Source organism: Dromiciops gliroides, chromosome 6 (genome assembly GCF_019393635.1).
Source record: "Dromiciops gliroides isolate mDroGli1 chromosome 6, mDroGli1.pri, whole genome shotgun sequence".
NCBI classification, from domain to species: domain Eukaryota; kingdom Metazoa; phylum Chordata; class Mammalia; order Microbiotheria; family Microbiotheriidae; genus Dromiciops; species Dromiciops gliroides.
The window spans coordinates 102,095,020-102,110,792 of NC_057866.1; the positions used below are offsets into that span (position 1 = coordinate 102,095,020).

At 39.8% G+C, this 15,773-nt stretch overlaps 1 protein-coding gene across 5 annotated transcripts in view; it reads left to right on the top strand.

Moving 5' to 3' along the window:
* GAK (cyclin G associated kinase) overlaps positions 1-15,773 on the top strand; it is a 124,868-nt gene that overhangs the window by 24,670 nt on the left and 84,425 nt on the right. For 4 of the 5 annotated variants that reach the window (XM_043969681.1, XM_043969684.1, XM_043969683.1 and 1 more), the window contains exons 3-6: positions 1,569-1,628; positions 3,460-3,574; positions 11,454-11,596; positions 14,620-14,745. In XM_043969681.1, the coding sequence (XP_043825616.1) occupies positions 1,569-1,628; positions 3,460-3,574; positions 11,454-11,596; positions 14,620-14,745 (444 nt within the window). Of the gene's footprint in view, positions 1-1,568; positions 1,629-3,459; positions 3,575-11,453; positions 11,597-14,619; positions 14,746-15,773 lie in introns of those variants that run through there. The other variant, XM_043969685.1, reaches the window with a different exon arrangement.

The window sequence follows — 15,773 nt, forward strand, 5'->3', positions numbered from 1 at the left end:
CGTCAGCCGCCCTCTTGACCTCTTCTCAGCCCCCTGTTTTCTTGTCCGCTGGTCTCCAGTCCTCCTGTCAGCCTGTACACCCCCCCCCCCCCCAATCTCTAGTTAGAATCCCCCTGAGTCTAACCGCCAGGTCTATATATACCTTTTTTTCCTCTCCACTCAAATCTCAGGGCTTCTTGCGCCCCCCACAGACCAAGCTAATTTGCCAGCCAGGGCTGCAGTTGGGGGGGGGGGGCTGTGCTCAAGCCTCACGTGCCCCAGCACAGGCCTCGCCAGAGCCCAGCATCTCTCAGATACCTCTGCTCAGGGTGGAGGGAGCTGGGGGCTTCTTCCCCCCAGCTGTCTGACCTGGGGTCTTGTATAGCCCATAGGGCTTTTTGACTCAGCTGAAGCAAGGGGGAGGGGCACCAGCCCCTCCCACACAGAAGAGACCCTGAGGGCCTAAGGCTTTCCAATCTCAGCCCAAAGGTAGGGTCCCCAAATCAAAATAAATTTCCACACTCACTAACAGATTCTTGTTCTTCTAAAAGGCTTCAACAGACATAGGGGAGGAGAGTAGAAAGAGTCTGTGCCTAGAAGCCGGGAAGCTCAGTTTTTAGCCCAACTAGTTTTGTGATTTGGGGCAGGTCACTTAGTCCCACTCTCTGAGCTGTAGTTTCCTTAACTGTAAGAAGAAAGAGCTGTACTAGTTGATCTCTAAGGTATTCCTAGTTTTAGCCTTCGGGTTTCTTGATATACTGTATAGCACTCGAGCATTTTCTACTTTGGAAGGAGCCTCCTTTTTGCTGGAAATCTTTATATTTTATAAGTAACTGGAAAAGGGAGCAAGCCCATTTTATAAGTTTTATTCAGGCACCTGCAATTTAAATGTTGTTTATCATTTCTGACTTTTTTGTGATCCCATTTGGGATGTTCTTAGAAGAGTTTGTTGTTTCCTTTTCCAGCTGATTTTACAGATGAGGGAACTGAGGCAAACAGGGTCAAGTGATGTTGGGAAGACTCCTCTTACTGAGTTCAAATCTGGCCTCAGACTACTAGCTGCCTTACCCTGGGCAAGTCACTTAACTCTGTTTGCCTCAGTTTCCTCATCTATAAAATGAACAGGAGAAGGAAATGGCAAACTGCTGTGGTACCTCTGCCAAGAGAACCCCAAATGGGGTCATGGAGAGTTGGACAAGACTGAAAAAAAAAATAAACTGAACAACAAGAAATTTAAATGTAGTCACTGAAGACACCTCTTCCTTGGTTTTTGGTCCTTGTCTCCTTTTGTAGCATCCTAGCCAATATTTAAAGAAGTTCCTCTCTATTTGCCCCACCCTACTATCCCTCAGTCTTCTGTTTTCCTTGTTTCCCATAATCTATAAAAGTTCATTTTCAAATATCTATTTGTTTAATTAGGACAAAAGGTATATAATCTAAAAAGAGTTGTATTTTTTTCTTAAGGTAAATTATGTCTATCCCTTAATAAGATATTTACACATTTGTACTTGTAAGTTAAACGTTAACCTTCAAAAGAGAAATATCAATTTTTAATCTATTCCTTCTTTTGACATTATTTTATGATACAGAGGCTGCTGTCCAATGAAGAGGAAAAGAACAAAGCAATCATTCAAGAAGTGTGTTTTATGGTATCCTTTTTCTGAAGACTTTAAATGTAAAATCATTTTATATCTTAAGGGTCATAAAGCTTGAGTTCAGTGACAATTATAGACCAGAACAAGCCTACTTTTCATTAGGCAGCCCACTTTAAATAGACATGCTACTTGACAGTAGATTGCAGTTCCGTAGAAAGGAAGGATTTCCCTCCCTGATACTGAGACCTAGATTTGTCTTGAAATAGTTTGCAGCATTACAAACAGAGGCTTTTTCTCAAAAGAAGAAGATATATATGATTTTTAAGTTGTACTGCTGTGTATATGCTAATTAAGCATCTGTAATACTTTTGGATGTTATAATGGTTAATACTTACCAACTAAAATCAGTGTGTGGCTATCTTGGCTTCTCCTCTTCCTCCTCAGAATCAGGTACTAATAATCCTTGAGTGCCCATGACTCGATGCTCTGCCACAGATTAGAATGTACCCAACACTTGGTTCCTTTCTCTTTGAAAAGCATTGCCCTGAAGCAGCATTATGTGTAAGCTGCAGGAGCTGGCTGTTTAGGCAGCTTGTGACATAATACTGTCTTTGGGTGGGGTACTTAGCCTGGTAGAATGTTATGTAGGGGGCAGCTCCCCACAGTAAACCAGGTACATCCCACCCATTTCTCTTCTCTCTCGTTCAGACTGTTTTGTTGTGTGCTGCTTGGCTTAATGTTCTTGCCATTTCTTAGCTTGTCTGCCATCTTTTGTGGTTTTGCCAAAAATATTCATTTCTCTTTCCTCCAGAGCAGAACTGAAAGCCCTTCTTTTCTATGAAGTTTTACCTGACTAGATAAGGTATTGTTTACATATTGTCTTTGTATACCCAGTGCCTAGTACACAGTAGGTGGAAAAGTGTAGTATAGTGGGAAAAACCCTGAAGTTGGAATCAGAGGAACCAAATTCATAACCCATCTCTGCCACTTATCTGTGTGTCCTCAGTTTTCTTCTTCTGTAAAATGAGAGGGTTAGACCAGATCACTCCCTAGGATTTTCTTTGGCTCTAAATCTATAATCCTAAGTTGCCTAATAAATGTTTAGCTGAAAAAACGGACATCTTAGACATGTCTTCAAACCCAGCCTCAGTTTCCTCCTCTAAAAAATGAGGGGGTTGGATTGTCCCTTACAGTCCTACATCTAACCCTCGTTCTCCAAACAGATATTTGTTAAGCACCTACTTTGTGTAGAGCACTCTTTACACAGGGCTTTGAAAGAGGCATAACATTTATATGAGACACAGACTGCTCTCATGGAGCTTACAGCTTTTTAGGGGGATCAGAAACTGTCATACTTAAGCAATGTGATGTGAAGCCCAAAGGTGGGAGAGATTACTGTTTACTTGGGCAAAGGGAAGACTATGGAGAAAGCATTTGATCTGAGCTTTGAGTAATTTTGTGTATTAATTAAGTCTTGGCTTTGGATTTAACTGTTGTGTGTGGAGTGCATTATAAGCTGCCTAACAACAGTACCTCTCTTCTTCATAGTTAGTATCCTTATCCACTCTTTGGGGTCTGTTACAGTGTCTACTTGCATATTGGGGCTATTTTAGCCCCATCAGTAGTTAATAGCACATTAACATTAGTTGAAGATGATGACCGAAGATGTGTGAGTACTCATCTTTTTCCTTTTACCCTTCTTTGTTTTGGCTCTTTGCTTCCTGCTTCCTTTCCCCCACTTTTCTCTTTCTGTTAAAATTATAAAGTAATAGCACCCATAGACACGTCTGTATTCAGGTATGTTTTTGTTTAAAAATCTGTTATTGGACTGTGTACAGATTTATAGAGCTGCCTACACATTTCCTCTTTAACAAATTGACTTTAGAAAAAACTTTCTGGACATCCTAACATTGTCCAGTTCTGCTCTGCTGCATCAATAGGAAAAGAAGAATCTGATACTGGACAAGCTGAGTTTCTTCTGCTCACTGAACTCTGCAGAGGTAAGATTTTCCTTTGGGGTAACTGTTTGCAATTTCTTTTTTTGCAGTTGTAAAATACACGTGGGCATTTTCCTTGCCCACCAGCTCCTGTTAGGAAATGCTTACAAATGAAAGGCAGGTCTGGTTTGAACCTAGACTCCCACTGTCTACCAGAAGAGATATTCTTTGTTGGTATGCAGCTACTACAGAGAGGGTATGGAAACAGGACTCTTTCCAGAGTTAGTATGCTTGCTTTTTGCCCCCCCCCCCCTTTTTTTTTTGGGTGGGGCAATGAGGGTTAAGTGACTTGCCCAGGGTCACACAGGTAGTAAGTGTCAAGCATCTGAGGCCAGATTTGAACTCAGGTCCTCCTCAATCCAGAGCCAGTGCTTAATCCACTACACCACCTAGCTGCCCCCTTGCTTCTTGCTTAATAAGAGAATCTACCCTACCAACCACAGAGCAGGTCTCTTTTCCCACTGGGATTCTCTTCTCTTGGCTTCCCAGTGCTCATTGTTTGCTTTTTGGGAAATGTTTCTGCAAATAATACTTTAAATATTTGATTAAATATTTCTTGAGCACCTTTTGTGTGCCTAGGCAGTATATTGTTCATTAGGTGCTGTGGGGTTGCAAAGGATGAGATGTGTGACGTAGTAAAGCCTATAGAATTGTGAGGTATTATGTTAAGATATTGTGCCTGACCTTAGGGAGCTCATGGGCTGCATGCATTACAGAAGTAAAACAGACAGGTGACAGGTCAGGGGCTGTGTAAGCCATTAGTACTGTTCTGGAAGCCTGAAGGTCAATATTTGATGTTTTGTCCCCAAGGAATCGGATTTCTCAGTGTGGGGTGGGCCAGAGTTGTGAGTGTTTCTAAGCTGATAATGTGTCTGATGATTTGGGCGAATTCTCTTGTTGGAGGACTTAGACGTGCATAAAAGTATATGTTTGGGGGGCTCCTGGTGGAAGGAAGGTGGGAGGTCCAGGTGGTACTAGAGCTCTCTTTGACACATTTCTTCCTTCTTTCTCTTCGTCTTTGTGGCCATTAGTTTCATCCCCAAATCCCTCAGAAATCTTCCCCAAAGACAAATAACTCGATTCAGTGGGCAGGTCATAGGATCATAGATCCAGAGGTCCTCTGGAAGGAACTCCAATAATGAAGAGGTGAAGAGGCAGTAGTCTGTTTTGGCTTTTACAACCACACGCTTCCTTTTTGTCCTGTTACATTTAAAAAATCTGTTGAAAAGCATTTGTTATACCCATTTTATCCTTAAGCATCTACTATGTGCAAGACATTCTGCTGAGAATGCTTTGTGTTAATAAAAGCTTCTTAGGATAGAAGTTTAATTTTCTAGAATATCTGGAAGAAAAGAAATGAAAAAATATATATGAAAGAGTTCCTATAACCCTATTATATGTCCCTGTATCATTTCTTTCTTTTTAAAAAAATTTTTTTTCTGTATCATTTCTAAATTTTCAAAAACACAAGTCATTAGTTATAAAATATTTTGTAGAATTATCATATAATTTTTATTTATCTAACTATTCTGAAAAAGAAAAAAATGTAGGTCTATATGAGAAACCGACTGTTATAATTTGTCCCAGTATCATTATTTTTAGCTAATAATGAAGACACAGAACGAATGTCAGTTGTATGAAAAAAATTGAATTAATTAGAAAAACAGTTATATGAAGATAAATAAGTTCTTACATTTTACAAAAGAACAGAAAGTGAACAATTTTCAACTTTTGAAGGATTCATAGTTAATCCTCTTAACAGGGAGTTCACAGAATTTCATACTTGAAAGAGACATTGAACACCATCTAACCCAACTTCTACTTGAGTAGGAACTCCCCAACAACATTCTTGAAGACCTAAGTGTTTGGCTGGAAATCTTTTCTATTTACTGAAAAGCATGCTAAGAGTAAAGAGAACATTGTCTAAGGCCCCAGGAAGGGCTTGGTGAAAATTGGGCTCACATTTCCAAATGGACACTGATATTTTCCTGTGCCAGTATGTGACAGTAGAGCATCACAAATACCTTTTTTCAGGCTGTTGTCTTTTGTTTTTTCATCATCTTTATTTTGAAATGTATCCCCTTCCCCATCCCCTATCCAGTAAGCCATCCCAAGGAAGAAAAAGAGAGAAAAAAGCATTTCAGCAAAACCAACTTGCATGTCAACGGAATTTGGCAATATGTACAGTATTCCACTACTGAAGGGGGAGGGAGATACATTTCCTCAACTTTTCTTCTGGACCAAGCCTTTTGGTCATTATAATAATACAGTATTCAGATTCATTTTGGGAGGGGATTCTTTCCATTTACAAATGACTTTTAGATTGTGCAAACCTTTCTCTACATCTTGTATCATTTTTTTTTCTAATTCATTTCCCATCATATTTTATTCTTGTTCTTTTTCTTTATCGTTCTTGAGAATACTTCCTTTAACCTCTTGTGAAGTCTTATCATGCCTTTTATTTCTTTGGATTTCATCTTATGAAAGAGGAAATTGATGGTCCAAAAAGGGAAGAAGAGAAGGGGCTCCCTTACTATCCCATAGCTAGGAAGTACAGATCTGAAGTTTGAGCTGCCTCCCTTCTAGCTAATGGAGTGCACTGCTGCTGTTAGTGAGGTAGAGCATCTACAAGTCAAGCTCTTATCATGGCAAGTAAAACACACCCCAGAATCATTGATCAGCATGTTGGGGATCAGTTTTCTGTGCTAATAGGAGGGATCTCTGACAGGAATTTTCTCAAGCCTATGTAATTGACATAATTTGGTAAGATGTGATAGATTATATTTTTCAATTTCTAAAGAATTAGGATGATTGACATCAGTGCTTCTTAAAAAGGACTGATTGTGTTCATTTCCATTCAGATTCTGTGGCTCTTACCTTTTTTCTTGTAGAATGGTTTTCAGGCAGTTTTAATTTACCCTTTTTCCTTCAGTGGGAGTTGTATGAGAGGATTATCAGTTAAGTGTTGGGGTGTGTGTGTGTGTGTGTGTGTGTGTGTGTGTGTGTGTGTGTGTGAGTGTGTGAGATAGTTGTTAGGAAAGAGAATATTGTAATGGGACACAGAGGGTGCCAACCCTCTGGGAAGCCTGAGGAACATCATATCCTGGAAATGAAAACTACTTTATTGCAACAGCTCTCTAGAAAACATGCTCATTTGCCAGGTGCAGTTATGTGGTTCTCATATTCTTCTAAAGGGGCACAGGGTCTAGAATATGGCAGGTACCTTCTTTGAGGGTTCCCTGCTGTCTAGTTCATTCTCATGGTTAGATCTAGAATCCTGTTCAAAACAGTGTCACTTATGTGCATTTCCATATTTTGTTATTATTTCATTTAACAGTTATGTAGTTACTGAGCACTTACTAGATCCATGACTGTGCTATGCACTTAGGACCAGTTTTGTGTATCTGAATTCTGTCTCCTTTTAAAGCCATTGTAGCTGGCATAAATCCAAGGGGAAGGCTTTTATCCCTTCGTTTCCTATAATTGCTTGTGATATCTGAACCCAGTTCTTTTAATGCTGTGCCCTAATTAGACAGCTTGGGTTCTTGTTCTTTGTTGCCCTCTTTTGGCTGTTGTTGGCCTTTGGGAATGTCTTAAGCTTAAAAGAGTTTCTGTTTCTGTTTTTCCCCTAAGTTACCTATGGAAATACCCATCTCTACCACCTCCCCCGTTTCCAGATCATAGACTTGTTTGTCTCAAGCCTCAAATAATCTCCTACTATTTAGTATTTTTTAAAAAATGTTTTCTTTTGGCTTTTTATCATTTTAAATTTGAACTATCCCTCCCTCATTCCAATGAGCCATTTCTAAGTTTGATGTCATCTTGCATGCTTGTTCATATTTCTTTAAAGCCAAATGTTTGTGTATCTTTGTCATTCTTGTTCCTTAACTTGCTTTGGTTCTTTACAGTAATGGATGGCAATTGGGGGAATAAATAGGAAAAGTGAAAGTCATCAGTAATATACAGATCAGTAATATACATAATAATCAGTCCCTGAAAAAAGAACCCAGAATAATAAGCCATGGTTCTATATCCATGTCCAGAGAAATTGGGGTGCACTTTGTGAATGGAGAGAAGAGAGAGAACTAGGACTTCTACCTTCTTTATAGCTACATCATCTTGTAATGTGTGAGAAGGTAGTTCCCAATATAGTTTAAGTTGTTAAACTTTGTCCAGAATTCAGAGCCCCAGGAACTACAAAGTGCCCTGTCAGGGATGAGCCTTGGTCTTTGGAAGGGTGCCCAGTCACTAAGTTATTCATAATGCTCAAGCTTTGAATTACTTTTTTAATAGCTGAGTAGATGAATTATGTTGATTGTATTGTAGAGCATAGTTCACTAGAATAAACCCATGTCACTGTGGTTTGTCTACTCCAACAGTGCCTGTCTTGAGATATCTGTCTAAATGGTATTGGTCAGGGATGGCCCAGAGATGTGATGTTAAGTCACTGTAGCCTAAATGGGAGCATAGTTAACATAGAAACAGGTTTTGTCTTTATCCTTGGCTCACCATGGCCCAGCTCAACTTAGTAAGAGCCCTAAAATAGCCCCAGAATTCCCATTCTTTGGGATGGAGGAAAATGCATGCCTTATGTCATTTTTGTTCATTTGATTTTGTGAGGTCATGGAATAATTACAAATCATGCTCATAAGATGCGATATTTTTGTCAGTTGTTAATTTTCTAATATACAAGTTAGACAGTAGAATCAGGTTTTAAATTTGGAAAGGACCTTGGAGGCCACCTTGTCCAACCTCACTTCATGAATATGGTAACTGAAGTCCACAAATGTTAAATGACCTTCTGAGGTCACACAGAAGCATCAGAGAATGGGGTTGACCCATTAGAGATTGATAGCATGTGAATTTATGGAAAGGAAAACAAGCACTTCACATCTGACATCTGATCCTCTGATTCCAAAGGCCTGTGTAGCTCTTTTCTGTTGCTATTCAGTTGTTTCTGTTGTGTCCAACCCTTTGTGACTTCATTTGGGGTTTTCTTGGCCAGGATACTGGAATGGTTTGCCATTTCCTTCTCCAGCCCATTTTACAGATGAGGAAACTGAAGCAGATAGTGTTAAGTGACTTGCCCAGGGTCACACAGCTAGTCAGTGTCTGAGGGCAGATTTGAACTCAGGAAGATGAGTCTTCCTGACTTCAGGCTTGGCACTCTATCCACTGTGCCACCTAGCGGCCTTTATAGTTCTTTCCACCATCCTGCTAATAATCACAACTCATTTTTATAATGCCCTTTCTTACAACACTGTGAAGTTGGTTGTGAAAGTATTCTATCTATTTTGTAGATAAGAAAAATGAGCCTTTAGGAGGATATAGGTGACTTGTTCATGTTATGATTAGGAATTAGAAGTGGTTTAGGAACCCTACACCTGTGACTACTTTTCCCACCACTATGCTGCCTCTGCTGTACCTTGTTTAAGCTTAGGTATGTGGCTGCCTTGGCTATTTGGCACCTGTTCCTCATTTTCTTTTACTGGAAATAGAATCCATTCATTTCTCCCCACTCAAATGGTGGACTCTAGTTCAGGTCCTTATAATGACTTCTTGCCTGGGATATTTCAGTAGCCTCCTAATTCACCTCCATGTCTCATGCCTTTCCCTTTTATGAGGCAACTGGTGGGGTAGTGGATAGAGTGCTAGACTGAGGGCCATGAAGACTTGAGTTCAAATCCAGGCTCAGGCACTAGCTGTGTGATCCTGGGCAAGCCACTTAACCTCAGTTTCCTCATGTGTAAAATGGGGGTACTAACAGCACCTACCTCCCAGGGCTGTTGTGAGGGTCAAATGAAACGATATACTATATAAATGCTCTTTCCTTTCTTCCCACCACCCTCCTTGCCTTCCTCCCTCCCTCCCTCCTCTAATCTGTCCTCCACTTGACTGCCTGCTTGAGTGATATTCTAATGTATAGCCTTGAACTAGTCGCTACTTTGCTCAATTAATTCTCGTGACTCCTTTTTATCTGTAAGATAGAAACTCCTTTGTTTGGCCTTTGAGACCCTCCACAGTCTCGCCTCAAGCTGTCTTTGCAGGCTCTACCTTTCTGCCAACCTGGCCATTTTGGTGTTCCTCACACCCAACATTCCATCTCCCATTTCCATTTCTTTGCTTCAGCTGTCCTCTGTGCCCAGAATGAACTCCCTTTGTGCCTTAGAATTCCTCATTTCCTTCAAAATTCAGCTCAAACAACCCCTTCTACACGAGGCTTTCCCTGATAACCTGAGCTCTAAGTGTCTCTGTATATGTATGTTGTATCTACTCATGTTGTCTTCCTCGGTAGAATGTAAGTTACTTCAAGGCAGGGCCTATTTTGTATTTGTCTTTATATTCTTGGCGCATAGTTGGTACTTAATAAATGTTTGTTGATTGTTGGGGCCTACTGAAGGCAGAATGAAGAACTAACCAAAGACCTCTCTTGAGCTGTTTCCTTCTCCATCTCATCTGTTCCTACCACCTGACCAACCAAATTCATAAAAATAGCCCTTTAAAAACCCACTACATCAATGAATATTTTCAGAGAGGGACATACATAAAAGTGAAGTTAGACATTTAGCTGACTATTAGAACCCTAGAATGTGTGGGGGAAGGCAGGAGGAAGGGAAAAGGAAAAGGAAGTGTGATATCAGCATTATTCTAGATTCCTTCCCCCCTCCCCCATAAAAGAACTGTAATTTTTTTCATCAGCCTAGAAACTAGCTAAGTTTTCATAGAATTAAAGAATAGATTGCTGACTTGATGACTAGGAGTAGTAACACTTTTTGGTTACAAAATGCTTTCCTTTATGTTATCTTGATTGCTTTTCACACCAGCCCTTTGAAGTAAGTGGTATAAGTATTTTCTTCATTTTATAAATAGTAGCTTGAGATTCAGTGCAATTAAATGACTTAATTGTAGCTTACAAGTAGGAAGTGGTCATACCTTGATTCAGATTCAGGTCCTGGTGACTCTTCTCTTTCCACTAGATAGTGGTGTTGTTGCTTCAGCTAGATTATAAATGAACTTCTGGAACCATCTGGGTCATATAGTTTGTATCTTTCCTAAGTGCTGAGCTTAGTAGGGTTTATATGGAGCAGGTGCTCAAGATGCTGCTTGCTTTTTATTTACCTAGGTCTGTTGTGCTAAGAGAAGCAAAACCGACCTTTTGCTTTCATAAGCACTCATGGGAGATCATTTGTAGCATTCTGAAAACTCTGTAAGATGCAGGAAGCATTTTTACCCAGTTTGATTGTGGAGGTTTTTTAGTTCACTGTAGAATCCTATTTTCATGAACCTTACATACGACCTGACATATTTTATATATATAACCTTGTTGAAATTGAAACCCGGGATAGAACTGAAAAGGGTAAAGATCAGCTGGTTCTGCTGTCACATTTGGAATGTGAGGAAGCTAAAGCTGAGAAAGGCTATGAATTGCCCATCGTTGTAGATTTAGGTGTAGGGCAGGGCTTCTGAACTTTTTATACTCTACCCCTTTTTGCCCATGAAATTTTTATGCAGGCCTGGGTATGCAGCTATATAAAATAGCTATACATAACCTTTTACTGTTGTCAGAGTTTTCTTGACACCCACATTCAGTTACATGACCCCATACACACACACTTGCAGTCCTTTCCTATACTAGATTGTGAGCTCCATGAGGGCAGGGACCACATCTTATTAAATCTTCATATTTCCCCTAGTGCTTAGCAGTGTTGTTGCCTACATAGGAGACACTTAAATACATATTCAAGTTAGGTAGAGCTTCTAGGGCTGTGAAATAAAAAGGGAGCCAGTAAATTATGTCAGGCATCTTCATTTTCTAGGAAACAATCTATGGGATTCCCATTTGCATAGTGATGTAAATTAAATTGACTGTCTTTTATAATAGGGCAACTGGTGGAATTCTTAAAGAAAGTTGAATCCAAAGGCCCTCTCTCCTGTGACACGGTTTTGAAGATATTTTATCAGACATGCAGAGCAGTACAACATATGCATAAACAGAAGCCCCCTATTATCCATCGGGATCTCAAGGTACATGCAGCATTTAAAAATCAGAGATGCTGAAGATTGCTATCAAAGGGGACTGTTCTTTCTCTATGAATTTTTGAAAAAAGATTAAATGTTTCCAGTGTTGCTTCATTTCATCTTCAAGGCATTGAGGAATGAAGGGTTGCACAGAAATAAAGTTGCCAGATAACTGAAGCTTGTCCTTTATGATTCTGAAATTAATTTGGTTTTTAGCTATCTTTAATATCATTCTAAAATATATTACATGCTTCCTGACTTCATTCTTTGATGACTCTTTTGAATATAATATAAACTTTTCTTGATTGCCCTGGGTCATAATTTGTAAACTTCCATAATTTTATTGTGCAATAATAAAGTAGTAAATCTTTTCTGGGACTTATGAGAAGCATAGGATTATTTGCCTCTGCATTAAATGGTCCTGCCTTACATTTATAGTTCATAGGGCTAGGCACTGTACCTGTGATTTCGTGGATAGTGAGAATTCCTGGATGATGAACCTCTATCACTGCAGGATGGCACTGTCTCTTCCACTTCTAGTCGAATAGAGCTGTCTCTCACCCTTCTAAGTCAGAATGGGAGGGGGAAACTTGAACCCTCATCTTGCTGGTTCTGAGGCCACTTCTCAGTCCCCCCCCCCCCTCCCCACACACCCTGTAAGCTCCTTGGGAGGTGGAATCTTTTCAGTCCTTGTGTTTATATTCTCAGGACCCAGCAAGCACAGTGTCTGGAACATAGAAAGCACTTAGACAAATACTTGCTGACTGATCAATAGTTTATCATTTATGCCTGCTCTTCAGTTTCCTGCCTGTTCTTTGAGCTATTATTCTTTGCTTTTTTTCAAACTTTTTCCCATCTGCTTTCTTCCTGGTTGGAGCAGGCAGTCCTCTGCCAAGGCTGGGAAATAGTCTGGATGCCTGCCTACTTCAGGTCCTTTTGTTTCTTTGGGCTTCTTTCCCTCTCTTTTCCTGCTGGGGTTTTAGCTAATTTTCTGGTCTTTAGCTCTCTCCAGCTTCTCTGTCTACCTTTCTTTGTACTAGTATACTTTCTTTTTTAGCTTTTTACTGTTGTAGAACCAGGGAGTCTTTCACCAACGCTACTGTCCTCTGAATCATCTCAGAACTTCAGGTCATATGAACTGTTCTGTACCGCCACTCCAGCTGTTTCTGCTAATACTTTATTCTTTATTCCTTTTTATCAACAAGCACCCATTCTCCACTTGTCTACTTTTTGGTCCCTTTAAACTAGTTCTCAGGCCCTCAGTCACTTTAGACCATTCTAAACAGAAATGCTTAGTTTTGGAATGGCAAATCAGTGGGTCTCTGCTCAGTGAAGAGGATTTTAACAGCTTGCCCATGAGGATAGGTGATACTGTAACCTGTTTGGTGTCAAGGGAGACTTGGGTGGGCAGTATTGCTATGTATTCCATGAGAGGAATCTAAAAGCAGGCTGACACATTGCTTTTATGAAGAACTGTATTCTGAATCTTCTGGATACTACCTTTTGAAAGAGATTTTGTTTTTAAATGGGCCTGGGGTGTGCAAAATGTAACTCAGCTTTCACTCATGTTTTTATATTTCTAAGTCTGATACTTTTTTTGTCTAGAGGAAGGTACAAAAGGCTTTAAATTCAGGTTTTGGAAGCTAATTGGAGAAAATTTTATTTGTACATTTTAGCTAGAACCTGAAGTATGTTTATATTTTATGTTTAATTTTTTTGTGTGCCTCTCCAAAGTTCATGATAGATGTGACTGTTAGCTAAGAGGACACCAATAAACGGACCATATGGTCATTTCCCAAACATTTTAGGTGACTGACTGTAACTTTAAGCTTTTAACCTCTTTAAAATGGCATGTGAGTATTTGAGGAAGAGCCATGTTGGAGGAATTTTAGGTGAATTTTATGGAATTACATTTCACATTCCTCTAAATAGCAATGTTTTGTATAGTGGTCAGGTGTGTCAGTCTCTTAGATCACTTGAGACCCTTGTAGTACTTTGGGCTTGTTCCCCTACACCTGGGGCATTTCCTCGAGTGTGCTTAGGCAGAGTTGTATCTTTGTCATTTCCTCCTGGGAAGGAGTTTTTCTTTCTTCTTCCCTTCCCTTATAGAGCAGGAAGAAGTATTAAGAAGGTATACCCTTTTCCCACTCTTCTTATTCAGCATAGCTGAGCCTTCAGATAGTCTAGGTTATTCCCCCTTAGTTCTAGAGGACATCATTTGGGGGGGAAGGTCTTCCTTCCTGATGTCCCCCAGGAACTGTTTTTGCTCTTGCTTTCTCAGTCTGTCATCTTGCTCTCCCACACAGGGAGAGGGGTCATGATGAAATTTCCAGAAGTTCTGGACTGAGATGGATTTTTTTCCCCCCTGAATTGAGGTATGCTTCTGGAGGAAAGGAGATTTATTTGGGGGGAAGAGAGCATATCTAAAGATTGGGGAAGAAGAAACTCTTGTTTTAGGGAGAGGGAAAGTTTTACTGTCATAAAAAGTTGCTCTAGATTGTCTGTTTTCAAAAATTAAGGTCCTTTTGACATTTTGGTCAACCTTTTTTTGTGTCCTCTTGGATGAAAGGAAAGAAATTTGATAAAATTCCAGGGATCCAGCTTGTTGCTTTCTTTTCCCTCTTGACTCTTTTCTGTCTGCCATGGCCACCCTTGATTTTATGGCTCACCTTATAGCTACAGAGCTTGTAGTCCTGCTGTATGTGTGTGTGTATGTATGCAGGCCTTCCCATTATTTGCATACACCACCTTGGGGTGGTGGAGCTATTTCAGCTTCAGACCAGATTTTCTGTCAATGGCTTGCAAAGTTTTCTATAAATGTTAGTTATTACTAATTTTTAATATGTGCTCTTAGCAACTAGTCCTAGAGCAGTATTCTTAGGGGAATGAGGCAGAGATGGCTTCACGTATGTTCAGGAACATAGCACAGTTATTTTAGAAAGTTGCTGTAATTTAATTTACATTTTCTAAGTTAAAATTTATCATGTTTCAATTTCATAAGTACTTAAGATATTTATAAAAATTTACAGGTTGAAAATATGCTGGTTAGTAACCAAGGAACAATTAAACTGTGTGATTTTGGCAGTGCTACAACTGTGTCACATTATCCTGATTACAACTGGACTGCTCAGAAGAGAGCAATGGTTGAAGAAGAGGTAAGAAATTATAATATAATCAGAAAGCTTGCATGTAAAAAAAATGATTTGTGATCGTTTCTTATTGCCTTAGTTGCCTATTCTACCCAAATAATGATTTAAACAATTTCATATGAAATTAACTCATGACTATAGCTGCCCTCTAACAGATGATTGTAAATGTCTAGAAAGGGAAACGGATTATTTAGAGCTAGCCTGTCTTCATTAAGAATAGGTCATGAGGGGCAGCTAGGTGGCACAGTGGATAGAGCACTGGCCCTGGATTTGGGAGGACCTGAGTTCAAATCTGGCCGCAGGCACTTGACACTAGCTGTGTGACCCTGGACAAGTCACTTAACCCCAAATGCCTCACCAAAATAAATAAGTAAACAAACAAACAAACAAATAAATAAAAGAATAGGTCATGTCCCCAGCAATACCACTATTGGGTCTTTTTCTCAAAGAGATAAAAAAAAAAGGGAAAAAGACCCACATGTACAAAAATATTCATAACTTCTCTTTTTGTGGTGGCAAGGAATTGGAAATTGAGGGGGCTGCCCATCAATTGGGGAATGGCTGAACAAGTTGTGGTATATGAATGTAATGGAATTCTGCTGTGCTGTAAGAAATGATGAGCAGGGGGCAGCTAGGTGGCGCAGTGGATAAAGCACCGGAGTCAGGAGTACCTGAGTTCAAATCCGGCCTCAGACACTTAACACTTACTAGCTGTGTGACCCTGGGCAAGTCACTTAACCCCAATTGCCTTACCAGGAAAAAAAACAAAAACAAAAGCAAAGAAATGATGAGCAAGCGGATTTCAGAGAAACCTGGAAGGACTTGCATGAACTGATGATGAGTGAGATGAGCAGAACCAGTAGAACATTGTACACAGTATCATCAACATTATGTGTTGATCAACTGTGATAGACTTGATTCTTCTCAGCAATACAATGGTACAAGCTAGTTCCAAAGGACTCATGATGGAAAAGGCTCTCCAAATCCAGGGAAAAAAAAAGAACTGTGGAATATAGATGCAGATTGAACCAACA